Genomic DNA, 23,283 nt, shown 5'->3' with positions numbered 1-23,283 from the left:
CTTGTGATCAGGTACGATCCCCAGATCCCTTTCCGCAGTGAATGTGTGCATACTTCCCATTTTGTATGTGTGCAACTGATTGTTCCCTCCTAAGTGGAATACTTTGCATTTGTCCTGATTAAATTTCATCCTGTTTACTTCAGACCATTTCTCCAATTTGTCCAGATTATTTTGAATTTTAATCCTGTCCTCCAAAGCACTTGCAGCCCCTCCCAGTTTGGTATTATCAATAGAATTACTTGTGGGGAAAGGCACCATCCAACATATATAAATCTGGCTCACAAATACATAAAGTGATGGGCACTGTCAAGGTTCCTTCTCCACTCTGAACTCTAGGGTACAGATGTGGGGACCTGCAGGAAAAACCCCTAAGCTTATTTTTACCAGCTTAGGTTAAAACTTCCCCAAGGTACAAACTATTTTACCTTTTGTCCCTGGACTTTATTGCTGCCACCACCAAGCGTCTAACAAAATATAACCGGGAAAGAGCCCACTTGGAATCGTCTTTCCCCCAAAAATCCTCCCAAACTCTACACCCCCTTTCCTGGGGAAGGCTTGATAAAAATCATCACCAACTGGCATAGGTGAACACAGACCCAAACCCTTGGATCTTAAGAACAAGGAAAAAGCAATCAGGTTCTTAAAAGAAGAATTTTAATTGAAGAAAAAGTAAAAGAATCAGCTCTGTAAAATCAGGATGGTAAATACCTTACAGGGTAATCAGGTTCAAAACATAGAGAATCCCTCTAGGCAAAACCTTAAGTTACAAAAAGACACAAAAACAGGAGTATACATTCCATTCAGCACAACTTATTTTATCAGCCATTTAAACAAAACAGAATCTAACGCATATCTAACTAGATTGCTTATTAACCCTTTACAGGACTTCTGACTTGCATTCCTGCTCTGGTCCCGGCAAAAGACACGCACAGAGAGAACCCTTTGTTTCCTACCCCCCCTCCAGCTTTGAAAGTCTCTTGTCTCCTCATTGGTCATTTTGGTCAGGTGCCAGCGAGGTTATCTTTTTTCTTCTTAAGCCTTTACAGGTGAAAGGGTTTTTCCTCTGGCCAGGAGAGATTTAAAGGTGGTTAGCCTTCCCTTTATATTTATGACACGCCCCCCAAATCACAGATAGGGTGAAACGCTGGCTGTGATTTCTTCCTGGAGCTCTAGGAGAAAACAAAGTTAATAAGATACATGTACCTCTAAATATACTACCAAGTACATAAAGACTAACAATATTTTCCACATCTCAAGGACGATTTTAACCAGTTGATTCTGGGAAACTTTCACTGGAGAGTGCATCAGCCACTTTGTTAGAAGCTCCTGAGATGTGTTGTATGTCAAAATCAAAATCTTGGAGAGCTAAACTCCACCGAATAAGTTTTTTGTTATTTCCCGTGGCAGTATGAAGCTACTGTAGCGCAGCATGGTCAGTTTGCAGGTGGAAACGCCGTCCCCAAACGTATGGGCGTAGCTTTTCCAGAGTGTAGACAATGGCATAACATTCTTTTTCACTGACTGACCAGTTGCTTTCCCTCTCAGACAGCTTCTTGCTGAGAAACACTACAGGGTGGAATTCTTGATCCACTCCTTCCTGCATTAAAACTGCTCCCACACCACGCTCGGACGCATCTGTGGTTACTAGGAACGGTTTGTCAAAGTCTGGGGCCCTTAGCACAGGGTCAGATATGAGTGTCGCTTTAAGCTGGTTAAAGGCCTTCTGACACTCTTCAGTCCACTGAACGGCATTTGGCTGTTTCTTTTTGGTTAGGTCTGTCAGTGGGGCAGCAATTTGGCTGTATTGCAGTACAAATCGCCTGTAATATCCGGCCAAGCCTAAGAAGGATTGGACTTGTTTCTTTGACTTTGGGACAGGCCACTTTTGGATAGCATCCACTTTGGCCTGTAGGGGTTGATAGTTCCTTGACCCACCTGATGTCCAAGGTAAGTCACTCTGTTTAGGCCTATTTGACACTTCTTAGCCTTAACAGTTAGTCCTGCCTCCCTTATGCACTCGAAGACTTTTTGTAGATATTCCAGGTGTTCTGCCCAGGAATCCGAAAATATGGCCACATCGTCAAGGTAGGTGACTGCATATTCTCCTAATCCTGCTAGAAGACCATCTACAAGTCTTTGGAAGGTGGTGGGTGCATTCCGCAGCCTGAAAGGGAGTACATTAAATTCATACAGCCTGATATGTGTGGTGAAGGCTGACCTTTCCTTGGCAGATTCATCTAGCGGTACCTGCCAGTACCCCTTGGTTAAGTCCAAGGTAGAGATGAACTGGGCCCATCCCAGTTTCTCTAATAATTCATCTGTGCGTGGCATTGGATAGTTCTCTGGGCAAGTTACAGCATTTAGCTTACGGTAGTCCACGCAGAAATGTATCTCCCCATCTGGTTTGGGAACTAGAACCACTAGAGATGCCCATGCACTGCCAGAGGGGCGGATTACCCCCATCTGTAGCATATCCTGGATCTCCCGTTCTATAGCAGTTTTAGCTTGAGGAGACACCCAGTAAGGTTGGACCTTAATTGGGTGAGCATTACCTGTGTCAATGGAATGGTATGCCCGTTCAGTCAGTCCTGGGGTGGCTGTGAACGTCGGCACGTAGCTAGTGCACAGTTCTTTGATCTGCTGTCGCTGCATACGCCCAAGGTTCATGGACAGTTTCACCTCTTCCATGCCACCAGCACTTTTCCCTTCGTAGTAGACACCTTCAGGCCACTCAGCGTTATCTCCTCCCTGGGCTGTAAACTGACAAACCTTTAATTCTCTGGAATAAAAGGGCTTTAGAGAATTAATATGGTACACCTTAGGCTTTCGGTTGGAGGTGGGGAATGCTATGAGATAATTAACAGCTCCCAGGCACTTCTGGACTGTGAATGGCCCTTCCCACGACGCTTCCATTTTATGGTCCTGGAGCGCCTTTAAGACCATGACCTGGTCCCCTACTTCGAAGGAATGCTCTCTGGCATGTTTATCATACCAGGCTTTTTGCTCTTTTTGAGCATCCTGTAGGTTTTCTTTAGCAAGGGCTAAAGAAGTTCGGAGGGTGTTTTGTAGGTTGGTTACAAAGTCCAGAATGTTAGTTCCTGGAGAAGGTGTAAACCCCTCCCATTGCTGCTTCACCAACTGTAATGGCCCCTTAACCTTGCGGCCATATACAAGTTCAAATGGTGAAAACCCTAAACTGGGATGTGGTACAGCTCTGTAGGCAAAGAGCAACTGCTGCAACACTAGGTCCCAATCATTGGAGTGCTCATTTATGAATTTACGTATCATGGCCCCCAAAGTCCCATTAAATTTCTCCCCCGGGCCATTTGTTTGATGATGGTAAGGGATGGCAACCAAGTGATTCACCCTATGAGCTTCCCAAAGGCTTTCCATAGTTCCTGCCAGGAAATTAGTTCCTGCATCTGTGAGGATGTCGGAGGGCCAACCTACTCTGGCAAAAATGTCTGCTAGTGCCTGGCACACACTTTTAGCCCTGGTGTTGCTTAGAGCTACTGCTTCCGGCCATCGGGTGGCAAAATCCATGAAAGTCAGTATGTACTGCTTTCCTCTGGGTGTCTTTTTCGGAAAAGGATCCAGAATATCCACAGCTACTTGCTGAAATTGAACTTCAATGATAGGGAGTGACTGGAGAGGGGCTTTGACCTGATCTTGGGGTTTTCCCACTCTTTGGCATACCTCACAAGACCGGACATAGGTAGAAACATCCTTGCCCATTCCCTCCCAGTGGAATGACCTCCCCAAATGGTCTTTGGTCCTGTTCACCCCAGCATTGCCACTAGGATGACTGTGGGCCAAGCTCAAGAGCTTTACCCGGTACTTAGTTGGAACTACCAACTGTCTCTGAGGATGCCAGTCTTCCTGGTGTCCACCAGAAAGAGTTTCCTTGTATAAAAGTCCTCTTTCTACAACAATCCTGGATCGATTAGAAGAGATGAGAGGCAGTGTGTTGCTCCGTGCCGCGGTCCAAGCTCTCTGGAGGTGTTCATCTGCTTCCTGTTTGGTCTGGAACTGTTCCATTGATGCTGGAGACATCAGTTCCTCATTGGATTGTGGACCTAGGCTTGGTCCCTCTGGAAGCGATGTAGGGGATGGGGCTGTTTCCGTTGACTGTGAACCGCTCTCCACTGGTGCACTATGTTGGGTTTCAGGCTCCGGCTGAGCCTCTTGTGTAGGGTTATCGGCTGCTGCCGGTTCCGGTCTCTGGGACTGGGTCCACTACTGCTGTTGCAGACGTTGGCATGGGGTCCGGGTCCATCACCTCTGACCGGGCCCTGGTAGAAGTTTCTGGAACAGATCTAGGTGTGACAGCTTGCTTAGCCTGACTGCAGGTGACCATTCCCACCCTCTTGGCTAGTTTCACATGATTGGCCAAGTCTTCCCCCAACAGCATGGGGATGGGATAATCATCATATACTGCAAAAGTCCACGTTCCTGACCAGCCCTTGTACTGGACAGGCAACTTGGCTGTAGGCAAATTGAAAGAGTTGGACTTGAAGGGTTGAATTGTCACTTGGATCTCTGGGTCGATTAAATTGGGGTCCACTAAGGAAGCACGGATAGCCGACACTTGTGTTCCGGTGTCCCTCCACCCGGTGACCTTCATCCCGCCCACTCTCACAGTTTCCCTCCGCTCCAAGGGTATCTGGGAGGTATCTGGGCCTGAGGACCTCTGGTGTGATTCCGGTGCAATGAACTGTAATCTGTTGGGGTTCTTGGGGCAGTTGGCCTTCACATGCCCCGGCTCGTTACATTTAAAACATCGTCCAGCTGACGGATCACTGGGGCAAGGTGGGTTGCTGGAGAATGGTGTGGCAGGACGATAAGGTGTCTGGAATATTCCTTGGTGTGTAGTTGGGGTCTTGGGCTGCCCCCAGTAGTAGGGTGTGGTCTGAGGGTGTCCCTTCTGGTATCTGCTCCAACTGTGACCAGGATTATTCCTCTCTCCTACCTCCACCCATTTTGTTCTGGCTTGCCCCGCCTCTCTGGCGGTCCAGGACTGCTCGTATCGATCAGCATAAGAAGCAAGACTTTCTGCTGAGTCCATTTCCTTATCCCATAAACACTGTTTTATTTCCTCCTTTGGGCATATTCAGGAATTGCTCCTGAGCTATCAAATCACACATTCCGTCAAAGCTAGTGACACCCCTTCCTTGGACCCATTTATCTAACAGATCCTTCATCTGGTTTAGATAAGCCACATTACTTAGTCCAGGCCCTCTCTTAAGGGCTCGAAATTTTACTCTGTACGTTTCAGGTGTAATTTGAAATTGCTTTAAAACCAAATCCTTGAACTTCTTATAGTAAGAAGCCTCATCAATAGACTTCTTATTGAATATGTCCAGAGCTCTTCCAGTCAATTTTGTGACCAATGTGGTCATCTTGTGAGCTTCAGGAATTTTATGGAGAGTGCACAGTCTCTCAAAGGTTAGAAAATATTCAGCAATATCACTGGATTCATCACACTGTGGACATAGTCGCTCCCATTTGTTGATTGTTGGGGATTGTTAGGGTTAACCAGTAGATTCCGCTCAGCTCTTACCTTCTCCATCTCCAGTGCATGCTTCCTCTCTTTTTCCTTGTCCTCCAGTTCTTTTTCCCTTGCCTCCGTAGCTTTCCTGTGGGCAGCCTCTAGGGCTTTTTCTGCCTCTTTCACTGCCTCCAGTCTGGTTAACTCCAATTTGTGTTGTGCCTTGGTTTCTGTCATGGTAGCCTCTCTGTTTTTAACTAACTTTACACCCGAGAGTTAGAAATCAAACAAACAAAAAAACAAAAAACTTGGCTTGTCAAAAAAAAAATAGGTTGTGCTGTAACCAGATACCGATGTTCTTTGATAATGATTGTCAGCCTACAGAAAAATCCTTTAAAAAAAAACCAAAAAAAAAAACCAACTAACACCTTTGTCTCCAAGCAAATAGACAAAAAACCCCTCTAGTTGCTCTTAGGGGAAAAAAAAACAACCCACCTCTTCAGGTCTGTGAAGACTTGTAAATTTCCCTGCAGGAGGTTAACTACCCTGCCTTTAGGTAGAGAAAACTCCAGCTCAGAAAAGACAATTCCCTTTTGTCTCTGCTCTGGCCCCCAAGCAGAGACAAAAAAAACCCTCTAACTGCTTTCCAGCTGCCCAAAGGAAAAAAAATTTCCTTTTTAAAATCTGTGCTTCTGGTTCAAAAAATCTCAAATTGATCTCAAAATGATTTCAAGTTAATCCCACCGCTCTGCCACCCTGTCAAGGTTTCTTCCCCACTCTGAACTCTAGGGTACAGATGTGGGGACCTGCAGGAAAAAACCGCTAAGCTTATTTTTACCAGCTTAGGTTAAAACTTCCCCACAGTACAAACTATTTTACCTTTTGCCCGTGGACTTTATTGCTGCCACCACCAAGCGTCTAACAAATATGTAACAGGGAAAGAGCCCGCTTGGAAACATCTTTCCCCCCCAAATCCTCCCAAACCCTACACCCCCTTTCCTGGGGAAGGTTTGATAAAAATCATCACCAATTTGCATAGGTGAACACAGACCCGAAACCTTGGATCTTAAGAACAAGGAAAAAGCAATCAGGTTCTTAAAAGAAGAATTTTAATTGAAGAAAAAGTAAAAGAATCAGCTCTGTAAAATCAGGATGGTAAATACCTTACAGGGTAATCAGGTTCAAAACATAGAGAATCCCTCTAGGCAAAACCTTAAGTTACAAAAAGACACAAAAACAGGAATATATATTCCATTCAGCACAACTTATTTTATCAGCCATTTAAACAAAACAGAATCTAACGCATATCTAACTAGATTGCTTATTAACCTTTTACAGGACTTCTGACCTGCATTCCTGCTCTGGCCCCAGCAAAAGACACACACAGACAGAGAGAACCCTTTGTTCTCCTCCCCCCCCCCCAGCTTTGAAAGTATCTTGTCTCCTCATTGGTCATTTTGGTCAGGTGCCAGTGAGCTTATCTTTTTTCTTCTTAAGCCTTTACAGGTGAAAGGGTTTTTCCTCTGGCCAGGAGGGATTTAAAGGTGGTTAGCCTTCCCTTTACATTTAGGACAGGCACCATAGAAGAACTTAGGCTGGAGAAGGAGAGAGCACATGCAGTCACCATGGTATCCTGGAGCCAGTCTACCAGTACCCTGATATGTGAATGAATTGCACTTGATATTAATTGCACAAAAGTATATTTGCATCTTCCGAGAAAAGCAGAATTTACAGGACTGTGCTAAGTACTGTTGTCTTTGCAGGTTATGTCAGTACCCCTCCTCCCTGAACTTTCCTCCCTGAATTTAGGAAGATATAGAGCGTATTGCTTTGTTAGTCTCAGTATTTTGTATGCCTGTATCCTCCCACTGCAAAAGTGTAGCACTGCACGTGTTCTTGGGATAAATCAGACCCACAGAACTCCATGGTCCAAGAAATGTTTACAGCAGCACTTTCACTCTTCTAGCTCTATTTAAATACCAAGGCTTGCCCAGATCTGCCTCTGACAACTTCTGAACTGGATTCTAATCCTGCTGTACTCAGCTGTCAACAATAAAGATTTTCACGTCTCAGAACATCTGTGTAATTAGTTGTTTTGTTCGTTTGATCTTTTAACGTGTTGCAGGGTGATTCGCTCACCCGCATTTGGAGAGAGAGGTTTGCAAATTCTCCCACTCGCCCTCTGCAGCCCCCTCCCCACCGCTTTTGGAGGGCACGGACAAGACAATCCGTGCTGTGGCTTCCATTCTGACACCACTGGGAGGGAATTGGGGGGCTCGCAGGGCACCTAAATGCTGCCTAAGCCTCTTACTGGCTCTCTGCGCAGGGCTGACCAGTACTGTTGTTTTAGCATTTACAACAAGCTGCATTTACACTAGGAAGTTTGACTGTGTCAGTGGGCTTTGGGTCAGACCTATAAACAGTTCCATGAGGATGGGCGGCACGTATCATGGGCTGGGGGAGGCTGTGCCCCCAAAACAGCCCCGCAGGGCCCCACCCACGCTCCTTCCGGATACCCCCCCTCCTGCTTGCCCTTCGCCCTTGCTCCAGCCCAGGCAGGCTGGCTGCTCCTCTTTAGGGAAGCATGCTGGGGCTAGTGCTTGCAGCTAGGTTTAAGGCTAGGGCTCTCGCAGTCGGTCTGCAGCTGGGACTTGGTTGTGGCTGGGGCTGCCCAGTGCTGGGGAGAGGCTGTTGGCATTGCGGCTGCCCCCTCTGTGTTCGGGGGGGCTGGAGGCTCTGGGCTTAGAAGCCACACGTTGCCTTCCTGCCTGCCTGGTGCTTGGGTTGGGAGGGCTGCATGCTGCCTGCCTGGTGCACTGTGGGGGGGGGCCTCTGGGCTCCAGCGCGGGAAGGAGGGCAGAAAGGGTGGGGCTGGCCAGGGGCTAGCCTCCTCGAGCCAGAAGGTCACCCGCCACGCATGTCCATGAGGGTTTCAGTCACCTAACTTCAGAAGCCCAAGATATAAAACTGGTCTGTGTTGCTTTAATAGAGTCTGGACAATGATAGATGGGTCCAGACTGGACTACTGCAGCATGCTTCATGGTCCATGGAGCTACTTCTGAAGACCGCTCTGAGGCTACAACCAGTGCAGAAGGGCTCAGCCCACTTGTTCGCTGGGGATGGTCGTAGGGAGCATATTACACCCATGGGCTAAAGACTGCATTGCTTTCCGCATCACTCAGTGTGTTGGTATCAACATTTAAAGCCCCACATTGTTTGGGTTCTGCATACCGTGTAGACCGACTCTCCTCCCAAGGCACCATTGCAGAAATTGAGATCAACTGGGTCTGAACATGATGTGTGGCCGTTCTCAGTGGAAGGCCCTCAGTTCTGGAACTACTCCCCCTGTTGCTCCTGCAGATCCTGAAGCATGGGCGCATGGCAAATCTGTTAATCAAGTAGGGCTAGATTGTGGTTAGATTTGCCCTCAAGGGTGCATTGCTATCTTACCGTGCTGGTTTTCTGAGATTCTCTAGAGTATTTCTGATGTCACTCTTCTGCACCGTGTTGTTTGCAGTGGAGCAGGGATAAGAGCAGATGCAACTTCTGTGTTGCGCTGTATGGGGGCCACGATGCATGGCTGGCACATTAACTTGGGGTCCTCATTCTAGTGCTGTCTTGAGCTACTGACTCTAGCATCCTTCATAACCAGGTGGAAGGATTGACTCCTCCTAGCTGAATTGACCACATCCTGTGGAGGATATGGTACATGGATAGCATGTTAGCCTGGTCCCTCTTACAGCCTTTTTGAACTCATGCCTCTTGCGCAGTGAGCGAGGATCCCTACAGACTCTTTCCCCCTCTCGTGTTTGAGTTCAGCGCAGGGTAAGACCTAGCGAGGCATATCCATAGGTTTTATTTCCCCTTGATGATTGCTCCTCTGTTTGATTTTTGTTTCCCTCTCACACATGAATACATCAAACTGATTCAGGATATTTGTACATAACTGATACATTCATACCATGATACTGCAGATATTTTGTGCAGTTCAAATTCTGCTCTCAGCCCTGCTGGCAGATGGACCTGAGCCAAATCTCAGTGAAGCCAAGGGGAAAGACTCCCATTCACTTCTGATGAGGTTGGAGCAGGCCTTCAGTCTGCAGTTTCTCCATGAACTTGAACAGAGCTACTGAGCTTTTTACATAGGTGTAACTGTAAGCAGGGGTTGCACCAGTGACTGTGGCGAAGTTGATAACAGTGTCCCTTTCCCTTGACGGATCAGCTGTTACTGGGTATTTCAGCTTCCCTCTCACGCTCATATGGGATCTTCCCAGTCACTGGGAATCCTGAAAGTTGCCAAGCTCCTGCAATTCCTTTGGTGCAAGAGTTTCAGGAGCTCAGCACCTCCTCTTGGGGTTTAATCCATTGTTATGCTTGGAGGGCTAGGTGTGTTGAACCGTAGGCCCCAATATCTTTATGCCATTGGTCCTTAAGGCCATTGATACAAGTGGATAGATAGTTGGAACTCCATAGTTCATTTGCAACTAGGCCTTTCTGCTGAGCTGGCCAACATTGGTGTCAATTAGTACTGGCTCTTCTGGTGGTTTTGTGATCTGGGCTCTTGTCCATTAGGAGCTGGATTGAGACAAAGCACTTTAGAAAATGCCCAGTAGGGATCAATTCTCCCTGGGGCAGGGATATGAACTGGCCTAGCTAATGATCCCGTACTATCTAACTTCTGTCTAGGCCACCAGCCCCATTTCACACAGATGACCAAGAATTTAATAATTTTATTAAGATAATGTTGAAATAAAAAGAAAACGGTACAGAGTTCAAGCATAGAAGTTTCTGGTTATCAGGGAATAAGGTACAGATTATCAAGGGGTGTGAAATTCGGTTTAGGAACGGGTGGCGTAAGGAATACATAATCTGCAATCTCCCCGATTGGGGGTAAAAGTTTAACCGGTCAAAGTACAGACATAGAGATATGGGGGTATGTTGTCCATATAAGGGAACCATTTTGGGTCAAAAGAAAAGGAGTACTTGTGGCACCTTAGAGAGTAACAAATTTATTTGAGCATAAGCTTTCGTGAGCTACTGCTCACTTCATCAGATCATCCGATGAAGTGAGCTGTAGCTCACGAAAGCTTATGCTCAAATAAATGTGTTACTCTCTAAGGTGCCACAAGTACTCCTTTTCTTTTTGCGGATACAGAGTAACACGGCTGCTACTCTGAAACCTGTCATTTTGGGTCAGTAAATTATAGATCTGAGCAAATAATTGATTTTTAGGTTCATGGGCCAAACCGCAACATCTGAAAAATAATTGAGCTCCATTCGAACCAAAACTGAAATCTTTTTTTTCTCACCAAAAGGAAAAAAAAAAGGAAAAAAAAATCATTACAGGTCAAACAAAACATTTTGTTCAACCCAAAACTAATTTGGGGGGGTTTCTTCATTTTGTTTTGGGTCATTTTGGGGTGTTTTTCCACTTTTTAAATTAGCTAATTTTTTTAAATGAAATGCCATTTTGAAATGAAAAATCAAAACATTTTGTTTCTAAGTGGCTGAAAGGAACAGTGTCAACTTTTCTGAAATTTTTTTCCAATTTTTGGGGAGCCAAAACTTGTTCCAAATTCACAAATAGTGGTTTTTGGTGAATACACTATTCACTGAAAAAAATTGCCCAACTCTAGTCAGTACTGACCTGGACTGCATTCCCATCAATGACTGAAGGGCGAAAGGCTCCATAATTCATTACGAACTCCCTGAACCAACTGCTTCTCCAAGTAATACGAATAACAATAGTACAATTTAAAAAATTATCTGTGACGTTTGTATGGCTGCATGTAGAAATTTGATCTTGTAATAACCTACAGTCCAGGGGGTCTTTATTTTTAACATAAACAGATCACGTACTGGCTTGCAGGCATGCGCGGGGGCCTGTTTTTTTGCCATTAATGTCCATGGGATGTTTGCCACTAGAGTTGAGCTTAACCACATTTTGGTCCTAAAGCTCTTATCTGACCCACCTGAGCAGTCCTACTGGATTTGTGTGAGTAGGATCACCCGATTGGATCAGACCTGTGGTCCATCCTATCCAGTCTCTGACAGTGGCGGCCACCAGATGACCAGAGGAAGGTGCAAGAACCCGACAGTGGGGAGTTGTGGGGTAATCTGCCTCCTACACATAGCTCTCATCCTGGTCTCTAGTTAGAGATTAGCTAAGACCCAAAGCACACAATGCAGCATGAAGTTTATTATCCCTTCCAAAATTATTGTTGTCATTAATTATAACAACTCTGGACATTCTTGATGTCCATATAAATGTTCAGTCCCTTTCTGTTAAGTCCTTGGCCTCGGTGACTTCTTGTGGCAGAAAGTTCCAGAGGTTCAATCACATGTTGAGTGAAAACGTATTTCTTATCATGGGTTTTGCATTTCCCACCACTGAATTTAATTGAATGTCTGCTTGCCATGTGTTATGGGAGAACAGAAGTTCCCAATCTACCTTCTCTACATTCATTATTTTAAATGCTTTCATTATGTCCCCTCGTTTTAAGATGAGTGTGGTGTTGTCCTCTGTAATTTATCTGATGTGTAAAATCAGGAGTCTAGGGCCAGATTCTGCCACCCTTACTCACATAGAGTAGTCCTTTGCTTCTCAACTAGTTGCACTGAGCTGAATGGGGCTACTCAAATAGTAAGGAGCTACTCCCCATGAGTACGAGCAGCAGGATGTAGCCCTTAATTTGTGCCGGCCAGACTTTTCTGAAGAAACATTTATCACACCTAGTTCGTGCTAAGTGGATTTTGCAAAGGGTTCTTAAATTTGCACTAATGGAGTTGCCAAACATGCTGCACTAGTGCAGTCTGCAGCCATCAGAGTTTGTCTCGGACTGACAGGAAATGTACTTCAGTTTCCATGTTAAAAGGAGATAATTGAAGGTGCTTTCTTTTTAACCTGGAGCCAAGGCAGAAGTGGATGTGATGGAAGCGAAGGGAATGCTCATTTTATCAGCGCATGCTCATATTTGGGTTTAATTTCTGCTTTGATTTATTATGTCCCCTGCTGCACACCTTTCCTCTAATTTTATCAGTAGCATTTAACCTATGAGAAGCAGTTTCCTTTTAGTAACAGACTAGTGCCACTTAATATTATCCTAACCAAAATGTTTTTCTTAATAAGTGATTTATCAATCTATCTATCTCTTTGTGTACAGCTCCCATCATCTTATTTGAGCATCTGGGCTCCTAAATATGTTCCACCACTTTGGTACCTTAGCAGCCCAAACACCGCTGTCCAAGTAAATTCAGTGTTAGAATCTGGTTGCCCTACAGTGCCTGATCACAATAAGGAAGGAATCTGGACGATGTATTTTTGGGTGGATAGAATAGGAGACAGGGATTCTATCCTGTTCACTGTTTTCTAAGCCGAGGTGATAAGTAATAGGGCTTCATTGTGTCATAGCCTTCCTTCATCAGTCTGGAACTTAAAAACACAGTAACAGTTTACTGGTAGGTAGAACGCAGGAGTGGGTAGCAAATACAACCAACGTATTCCAGGTTCTAAATCTTTGCTAAAAATAATTTTGTGCATTGTTGTGTAGTCATGAAAATATTTTTCTAACTCCCCAACACAAAGTGGATAACGTGACATCCAGTTTCTATTGCTCAAACTCTGGTGGAGTGAGTATACTTACAGATCGGCTGAGTCTGCTCAAAGCTGACATTTTTGGGGCAAAGGTTTGTAACAGGGTCACAGTTTCTAGGCCCTTGCATATGAATTCAGGGCTCCTCTCTTAAGCCAGGCTAAGACCAAGGGTGGAACCCCGTGTAAAGACCTTTTTACCACTCTGCATAAAGATGCAGAATAAACACTGTTGATTCATGCTGGCAGATGGATGTTGTTAGCGTCAACCAGAGTATAAGGGAAATTGAAGTGTGCCTCGAGAGCAGAGAGAACCATGGGCTGGCATAGAGGAGATGCTGTTGGGAAGCCCTAGAAAGTGGATAGATTGGAACTATGCACAGGGTGTACAATGACAGTAATCACCAGGGACCGAAAATGGGACGTACTAAGAGCAGGGGCATTTAGCACTGAGCCTGAAGGGGTATGTCTCCCCAGCGACTGGGAGGTGTGAGCCCGAGCTCAGGTACAAATACGTATCCTAGATGGCAGCTCGGGCTAGGCCTCCCGAGGACGCACCCAGCGATTTGGATGGCCTTGTACTTGGGCGGCGCACCCAAGCCGCCACCCAACATGCCAGGGCTATGCTGCTACTCTTAGGGGCTAGCTCAAGCAGAGCTAGCCCATGTGTGTCTGCTCAAGCTGGGAATCCCACTTCCAGCTGCTGTTTAGACGTACCCAAGGAGGAACTCCTTTCACTGCTAGCTGTAGCAGACTCCTATCTCCTGTGGACCAGCCACTGGGAGGAAACCCGTAACATTCGATGAACCAGGGGTTACATGTGCAGGCTCCATTTGTAGCATCTGCTTCCAGGTACGTTTGAAGTGATCAAAGCCAAGGAACACCAGGTTCTCATCTCAGTTACACTGATGTAAATCTAGGAGATGCTGACTCCATGCATGTCAGTGGAGTCACTCCAGATTAACACTAGCGTAACTGATAGTAAGATCTCTCCCTTTGGGTGCAGAATTAATTGGACATCCTAAGCTCATTGTGAGCAAACATAAACCTGTCTGAAAGACGTGTGGGTTGTAGCTTGAAATGGTATCACTCTCTGAACCAGTTAAACCTGACCCCTGTAGGCGCTGGCTTCAAAACCTGACGGAGATGGGAGAAATCAATGCCTACCTGACTTTCAGTGAGCATCTCCTCAGGTGGCTGCCAGCCACAGAGCTAAGCTCCGGTTCAGCCAGTATCTCACAGGTGTGTGCGTGTGGGTTATTTGCTTCATCTTCACCTGCAGTCTCCATTAACCCTCCTGGACCGAGGGGGAATCAAATCTGACATATGAGTGAAAAGAACCACTATGAATCCAGCTGGCCAACAGTAGAGTCTCCCTGCAGAATGAAAAGGAGTACTTGTGGCACCTTAGAGACTAACCAATTTATTTGAGCATAAGCTTTCATGAGCTACAGCTCACTTCATCGGATGCAGAATGGGGGCCTCACCCAAAGTTCATTGAAGACAGTAAAAAAAGACTGCCATTGACTCTCATGGATGTTGACTATAGGATACGCCGGGCCTGAGTCAAGTCAGATAGCTCACTAACCACTCTGTGGAATATTACCCAGGGTCAGAGGTACTGTATGATTTCATACAATGACATGCTAATCGTTGTCCTCAGTTGCATATTTTGGGTCAGTCCTTACTTGGTCAAACGCCTGTTAACGGCAGTGGGAGTTTTGCTGGAGGCTGGAGTGTGGGATTTGACCCGTTAGTAGTCACTGAATTCCACAGGCACGGCTTTTATACTGGGGAGTTCAGTGATTTTCAGTTAGTTCTTTTCAGATCTTCCTCACCTGTGCCTGGGGCTGGATGGCGAATCAGGAGCGAGCTCCTTGGCAGCCTCCTGCCTGCCTTTCACCGAAAGAAATACCTCCTTAAAAACAAACTCAGCAAAATTAAAGGAGGGAAAAAATCTGAAACAAAACCTGGTGGGCTAACCGAGGCTGTGCTTACCGTGCCCATTCTCTCTTGCACATGCTCACTGCTGCAGTCCACGCCCAGCCTTTCTTTCATATTGCCTGTTTGGGGCTAGGAGGTGGCTTTGCCACAAGCCCTGTATAAGGGGCCATGTGTGATGATTAGCCTGCTTCCTCTCTCCCATGTGGTCCAAGGGGCAAGTCCTCTGCACCAGCACTTTACCATACTGCCGGTTCATGTGGGAGAGGGGGTGGAGTCAAGGATCCGACAACTTCCCAGACCTGCTTGTCCAGTTTCCAGCCCCCTGTACTGGGGGTGGAGTAGCAGCTTTGTGGAGGCCGTTTTCTCACTCCAGCCATACATGCAGCTGGTGCTGAGAAGCGAGGAGACATCTTATGCCTTTGTCTCCTCTGTGTGGAAGCATAACACAGGTTCCATCATGCTGTTGGACTGTCAGTTCCTCAGGACAGGAATCTTGTGCTCCTACCTGTTTGCAAGGTGCCTCACAGCCTTCTGGGGCAATGCAAATATTAAATAGTAATGGAGGAGCATTCAGCGTCACAACCACTTGCTGCCAGGCTGAATCTGTTTCATTGTTCCAGGATCAGCTGACACAGCACAACAAAGATGCCATGCATCCAGAGTATACCACAAGGGGGCGTATTGTTCTGAACAAAGCCTCCATTTTTGTTTGAAAGCAGCATCTCTTGGGCATACAAACGCTATTGAATAAGAGCTTCATTTTAATTTGTTCAGTGCTGGCCACAAATAGGCTTTCACCTTGTTACACTTTATGTTTTGACACTGCTAGCTAGTTTGCAGAGTTGTTAGAGCCATGTTGGTCCCAGGAGACAAAGTAGGTGGGTCACATCTTTTGGTGGGAGGGACAAGCTTTTGAGCTACACAGAGCACTGCATCGGGTGTGGAGAAGATAAATACAAAGTAGGACAGGTTGTTAAGCATAAGGGGTTCACACATGCTGTAGGAGACCACTTAAAATGAAGTGGGTAATTAACACCTCTGCAGAGGGTTATCAGGAAGACACTCTAAGCCGATGGGAGAGAGCTTCTCCAGTCGGCATAGTTAATCCACCAGACAATTAAAGGATTAAATAATTACAGAGCGGGAGAGAAAGGAAGAAGTAGAGGCAAAGGAAATAAATGTTTTTAGCTGAGATCTGCCATAAAATAGGGAGTTGAGGTGGTGTAGAGATACAAGGAGGCTGTTCCAACTGGTAGGAGTTGCAGAGGAGAAGGCTCTTTCACCAACAGTGACTAAGTAAAGGTAACAGAGTAACAGCCGTGTTAGTCTGTATTCGCAAAAAGAAAAGGAGTACTTGTGGCACCTTAGAGACTAACCAATTTATTTGAGCATGAGCTTTCGTGAGCTACAGCTCACTTCATCGGATGCATACCGTGGAAACTGCAGCAGACTTTATATACACACAGAGAATATGAAACAATACCTCCTCCCACCCCACTGTCCTGCTGGTAATAGCTTATCTAAAGTGATCATCAGGTTGGGCCATTTCCAGCACAAATCCAGGTTTTCTCACCCTCCACCCCCCCCACACAAATTCACTCTCCTGCTGGTGATAGCCCATCCAAAGTAACAACTCTTTACACAATGTGCATGATAATCAAGTTGGGCCATTTCCTGCACAAATCCAGGTTCTCTCACCCCCTCACCCCCCTCCCAAAAACCACACACACAAACTCACTATCCTGCTGGCAATAGCTCATCCAAAGTGACCATTCTCCCTACAATGTGCATGATAATCAAGGTGGGCCATTTCCAGCACAAATCCAGGTTTTCTCACACACACCCCACCCCCATACACACACAAACTCACTCTCCTGCTGGTAATAGCTCATCCAAACTGAACCTGGATTTGTGCAGGAAATGGCCCAACTTGATTATCATGCACATTGTGTAAAGAGTTGTCACTTTGGATGGGCTATCACCAGCAGGAGAGTGAATTTGTGTGGGGGGGGTGGAGGGTGAGAAAACCTGGATTTGTGCTGGAAATGGCCCAACCTGATGATCACTTTAGATAAGCTATTACCAGCAGGACAGTGGGCTGGGAGGAGGTATTGTTTCATATTCTCTGTGTGTATATAAAGTCTGCTGCAGTTTCCACGGTATGCATCCGATGAAGTGAGCTGTAGCTCACGAAAGCTCATGCTCAAATAAATTGGTTAGTCTCTAAGGTGCCACAAGTACTCCTTTTCTTTTTAAGTAAAGGTAAAAAGTTCAAAGGCTAGATGGGCAGAGAGAAGAGGCAAGAAAGCAGAGAGAGGAACATTCTGTGAGGAAGCAGAAGCAAGAGGCTTGTAAATACAAGACCAAATGGGTCCTCAAGTGAAAGGTATTGTTAAAATTTAAATGACTAATAACTGGGAGCTTTTACCAGAGTCAAAGATGGGTCATAGCACCCACAGAGACCTTGCAGCCACAGCAGGAGGGATAGAAATGCATGCATGCAGCGCTTAATTTCCTTCAAGCGTTGTAAAAACAGACAAGTGCTGTGCTATATGGATGAAATTCACCCCGTGCAGAGGGTTAACGCATCACCTACTTGAACCCTTAGGACATAACTGATGCACAGATCTTGTGCTGGCTCCCTGAGCAAAAGTGAATTTCATCTGTAGGTAAGGAAATGTCGTAGCATGGGATTCCGATTTTGTGTTTCATGCAGCTGGTCAGGAAATGCTTCTCCTTTTTCCCTGAATACAATTTTGGTGAAAAAAAATTTTTTGTCAACAGTTTGTTTGAAATTTTTCCAGGTTGTGGATTTTTTTTTAGTGGAAAAAGTTGGGTTGTTTTGGTTGGTGAAAACAAAACAATTTTTGTTTGCTTTTTTTCTCCCAAAATCCGTGAAAATTTTAAACAGAAATGGAGTCTTTAAAAAATTTCTGATTGACCAAAAAGCCATTTCCCCACCAGTAAAAGTTTTGATTGGAAATTTTCCACTAGCTCTAGTGTTTGCCTTCAGGGGCTAATGAAGAGGAGAAGCAGAGATGTAGCTACCAGTGCTGGTACACATTGCAATCTGGGAGTACTTGTGGCACCTTAGAGACTAACAAACGATGAAGTGAGCTGTAGCTCACGAAAGCTCACGCTCAAATAAATTGGTTAGTCTCTAAGGTGCCACAAGTCCTCCCGTTCTTATTGCAATCTGGGCGAATCCTAAAAAACCCTTACATAATTGACAGATGTGCAGTCAAAGGGATGTGCTAAACCAGGGCTTTAATGTATACGTTGTGGTGCAAAATAGTACAAATGGCGCAATACAATCCCTAGATGAGTGGTGATTGTAGAAAACACTGGATTCTTTACATTTGACACTCACCTAGCTGGTTCTCTTACAGGTAAACTCGCTGATAACAAAGCTCGTGTGCTGAGATGGGAAACCAAACGTTTACTGTGACATCCAGTAACCCTGCACATTCCTCTCTCTTTACATATAAATTTTCATCATAAGAATAAATGCATACAAGAGTCTGGAATCTCTCCTTGGGCTTTCCAGAGCATAGGTGAAGCAATATAGGTTTAAGAGGCACTGAGGCCAGGCCAGACTTTCAAAAGGGCTCAGCACCCACATCTGGGACCAGATTTTTAAAGGCCCAGCTATTTACACACCTAAATTAAGTGGTGAGATTTTCAGCCTCCCAGCAACGACTTTTGTTTCAATAGGCCAGATCCGAGTAGGAGTTTTGGCAATGGGCAATGGATCAAGCCCAACGGGAGCTGTTGGATGCTGAGTTCTGTCAAATCTGGCCCCATATGTCTATGGCATAGGGTTTTCAGAATGCAAAATATACAGAAGGGGAAGGGCCATCTAATGAGATGTCTGCTAAGAAAGGTTGGTTTAGTTTTCACAAGCCACCCATGTTCCCGTTGTTTTAATTTCTGCCTCCTGTTTGTGTTTTTTTGAACCCTAGAAATGAATTCAGACCTTGGGTAGATGTCAACAGAGTCAAGCTTATAAAAGCTAAGCCCCAATACAAGCCCCCGGACGAGAAAGTGAGCCACGAAACCAGTTACAGCTCTCAATTCAAGGGGGAGCCCAGCAAGCCTGTACAAGCTGATAACAAATTCATCGATCGCAGGAGGATACGCAGCCTGTACAGTGAGCCCTTCCAAGAATCTTCAAAGGTGAGAAATACAGTGTAAGGGGACAAGGGCCAGCACGTGTCTGCAGCAGGGCATAGCTATGAAGACTTCACAGCACTGCTTAGTTTCATTCCACTTCCCATGGCTTATTCATTTCTTATTCAATAGGGGACCCTATTAGGACTCGTTCTCTGACACCCCAGTAAGAGGTGTGGGGCTGAATCCTTAGCTGGTGTAGATCAATATAACTGCACTGAAGTCAGAGGTGGGATGCTGGATTACAACAGGTGCAAAATCTGGCCCCAGGACAATCTCTTTGTGTTCGCATTTCCCTGATCTCTAATGTAGACTATTATTACTTGGTAAACACAAAGCTACAAATGCGTTACCTTCTTGTCTTTCACCCCAGTAACATGCTAAGGGCCAGATCCTCCGTTGGTGTAAATGGAGGTAGCTCCATTGACTTCAGTGGAGTTACACTGATTTACAGCAACCACGGATGGGTCTTTAAATGGATCCGATCTGTACAATTTTGGGTCTGGATTTTTTCCTTCATCCCAGAGTTTGGGGTTGTGCAGTTCTTCAAGGTGTTGTTTGGTCCCGATATAAAGAGAGACGGGGTCAGATGGGAAATTCTGCTTCCAGTGGGATTCTGAACCCTACCCCACCTCCCCAAGTCTGGGAGAGAGAATGGGCTGGATCCAGGGTTTTGCTTCGCACCTTCCCCTGATATCATTCCAAGTCCACGCTTGGTGCTGCTGTTTCTTTTGGCAGTAGATGAGCCCCAGGCATCCCATTGTGTTTTTCCTCCATTGTATCAACCTGAGAAAGGAGCGGAACAAGGAGCACGCCCACCCCGCCACCCCGCGTCGGCAGCCCCCCAAACAATGGAACTTATAAAGCATCCAACAGAGGATCCTGTGATTCTTCCCCTCCCCTTTGTTCTGGGCCATCGTTTCCCTTGTCTGATCCCAAAGAAAGGCCACGCCTAATGAGATTGCAAAGGCCACTCCCCAAATCAGCCAGTCAAGGGGGTGACAAAATGTGCCCCCTGCCTCCAGTGACTGACCAGTATCCCTGCATCCTTCTGTGTTTACTCAAAACCTGGGGAGTCCAACATATCACATCAAAAAGCCCCTTTTGCTAAGCTGACCCTAGCAGCCATTGTTCACAAGGTTGCTGAACGCTGACAGCTGTTTTCCTCAGTGGTGTCCCGATAGCCACATGCATTATGGAGACGTTAGAATGAGACCTTGGACGGCATCCTTAAACAAATACAATAAGGCCCTGAATGACGTCTCCTAATGAGTAGAACTCCTTAGAGAGCTCAGAGTCAGGCCACACATTCAGCTGGCTTTAATCAGCGTAGCTTCATTTACTTCAGTGCCAATATGTCAATATACCTTGTGCAGGACGGTCTGGCGCTTTGTACTTAAATAGCATTAGCCCCAACACTTGACTTAGGGCTTGCCTACACAGAGACTTAGGGCTTGTCTACATTACCCGCTGGATCGATGGGCAGCGATCGATCCAGCGGGGGGTCGATTTATCGCGTCGAGTCTAGACGCGATAAATTGACCACTGAGCACTCTCCCATCAACTCCGGTACTCCACCGAGGCAAGAGGCACAGGCGGAGTCCACAGGAGAGTGTCAGCAGTCAACTTACCGCAGTGAAGACACCACGGTAAGTAGATCTAAGTAGGTTGACTTCAGCTACGTTAGTCACGTAGCTGAAGTTGTGTAACTTAGATCGATTCTCTCCCTCTCCCCACAGTGTAGACTAGGCTTAGTGCGTGGCAAACTGGGGTGTAAATCAAAGTCTCCGTGTAGACAAGCTCTTAAATGCGAAACATAAATAAATACAAATTGCCATCTCTTTGATGATGTCTCTCTCTAAATCCTATTTTTCTACCTTTTCCTGTGTGTTTCTGTGTTGGCGGTTTGTATGTTACGTCCATCCAGGTGGAGAAGCGTAGTGTTCAGCCTTCCAAACCAAAAAAGACAACGACGAGCCATAAACTACTGAAAAAGGCCAAAGACAAGCAGATTGCATCTGGCCGGGCTGCCAAGAAAAAGAGTGCTGAGAGCTCCAGTGGGACAAAGCCAGAGGACAAGGAGAAAAGTAAAGAGATGAACAATAAATTGGCTGAGGCTAAAGAGTAAATTTCACTGCACTTTTCTCTCTTTTTTTTTCTTTTATTAAATAAAGGCCACAAAATTAATTAGAGGCTTCTAATCTGCTTTTGTTCTGATTGTATTAGAAGCTTTTATGTTTTATTTCCAAGGAGGATTAGGAATCCTCATTTCAGAGGTCAGGTTTTTGGCTTTGCCTGTACGACACAGATCTACACAGAATGATGGGGAGAGAATGAGGAGGGTGGAATGCACAGAGGATTGTAGGATTACAAAGGTTTTCAATTAATTGTGTGCTGCGAATGTATTAAAAGGCTTGTCTCTTTCCTTGGGCCTGATCCTCCAGTGCTTTGATGGTGTAAAGCTGCCATTTGTTCCACTGGTGCAGGGAATGGGCTCAGTTCTGTTCCCAGGAGCTGATCTCATGAGGCTGAGTGTCCTTTGGAGGTGCTGAGCTTTGTCTTCTCCCATTGGCATCAACAGTACAGGAGAGGTGCTCAATATCTTGCAGGATCAGGCCCTGCAAACCTGGCATAACTCAGTGGAGTCACTCCAGACTCACACTACTGGGACTAAGAGCAGAATTGTTCTCAGAGACATCAATGGGCATTTGGCCCAAGGAAGTGATGAAGGCTCAGATCCCTTGTAAGGAAAGATTTTGGGCTAGATCTTCAGCTGGTATAGATGGGCCATGCCCATTTACACCAGCTCAGGATCTGGCCCTGTGTTGCAGCAGAATGGAAAGTGAAGTAAGGCACAGAGAGAGTCCAGCTGGTTGCAAAGATTTCCTGAATGGGCTTCAAGTCAGACTCTGCAGGTTGTTCCTCCCTGTCATTTTCCAGGATCTGCTTCTTTTTTATGATTTCCGATTTGTTTTGGATCTTGGTCTGATTCCTTTGTTTTTCAGATGCAGATGGATATTGTGTGCAACAGGAGTAGGAGGAGGTTTCAGAAATGGATTCAATTTGCAGACATGGCTTCTTTATGGGTAGCATGGAGCAAGTCACCATTGTTAGCTCTGATTGCATTTTCATACACAGTGCTAGGAAACTGTCACAAGCACAATAGTTTTAAATATACCTGCACGTTAAGTCATGGTTGCTCATAATTGTGCGATTGGAGCCATGACTCAGTTATTGGGAGCCCTAACCTCCAACTTGGCCAAATCCTCAAGCTCTCAACTCAGTGTTTATTGTGTCCTTACTCTGGTAAATTCCCACCAATGTCAGTCTGACTCAGTAAACAAAGGCCTGTTTCCCAGCTGGTATCAATTGCATTGCTCTGTTGAAATCGATGGAACTATATTGATTTACACCAGCTGCGAGTCTGGCCCAGAGTGCTGATCTCAGCATTCGGTTCACAGATTCAGCAGGAGCTAAGAGAGCTAAGTACCTTGCAGGATTGCTTTAGCTTAACAAAACGGAGATGTTGAACCACCTGGGTAATAAACCCCCAGAGCAGCTGTAGGAATCATTCCTGTTTGGCCTTGGTTAATCCTTTTTGTTATAGCTCAATCCAAGTTGCAAATTTCACTAGGCAAAAGCAACTTGGGATGACGTTAGGTGAGAGCTCCAGGATCATATTGCTGTAGTGGTATTGGAAAAAGGACTATCTTGCTTCTAGATTATATTAGATTTCAGTTAAATACTTGCAAGGGTTTGTTTGTTTTTCCGGAGGTGGCGATTTCAGTTTTCAGAATCTAAATGTTTGTCATTTGGTATGTCTGAAAAATTAAAAGGGGTGCCACAATGGAAGGGTAAGAGAAGGTTTCTAAAGATTAAGGAAGTTCTATGCTATGGGAATAGCAAACTTTGTTGGCCCGAGTAATGAATACATGCAAAGTTTAGTGTGTTGTGTAATGTGTCCTGTTTGCCTTGTGCTAACAGCCTAAAGCTTTTGAGTATAAATAAGTGTAATGTTCTGAATTCAGTGGTGTATTTCCAAGTTTAGCTGTGTTAGAACTGTGTAGTATGAACTAACCAGGATGTTTAT

General features: G+C 45.5%; 1 protein-coding gene across 13 annotated transcripts in view; it reads left to right on the top strand.

Moving 5' to 3' along the window:
* The window catches only part of MAP6 (microtubule associated protein 6), a 77,712-nt gene that overhangs the window by 40,229 nt on the left and 14,200 nt on the right, over window positions 1–23,283 (top strand). For 8 of the 13 annotated variants that reach the window (XR_012157675.1, XR_012157681.1, XR_012157676.1 and 5 more), the window contains 2 exons: window positions 18,986–19,199; window positions 21,121–21,317. Coding sequence is in view for 8 of the 13 variants with exons in the window: in XM_073334947.1 (XP_073191048.1) it covers window positions 18,986–19,199; window positions 21,121–21,317 (411 nt within the window). In the remaining 5 variants the exon portion in view is untranslated. The remainder of the gene's footprint in view (window positions 1–18,985; window positions 19,200–21,120; window positions 21,318–23,283) is intronic. The other 5 variants (XR_012157679.1, XM_073335000.1, XM_073334972.1 and 2 more) reach the window with 1 other exon arrangement.

This window comes from Lepidochelys kempii, chromosome 1 (assembly GCF_965140265.1).
Source record: "Lepidochelys kempii isolate rLepKem1 chromosome 1, rLepKem1.hap2, whole genome shotgun sequence".
Lineage (NCBI taxonomy): Eukaryota > Metazoa > Chordata > Testudines > Cheloniidae > Lepidochelys > Lepidochelys kempii.
The sequence above is the reverse complement of the archived record's forward strand: the minus strand, read 5'-3'. Positions and strand labels throughout refer to the sequence as shown.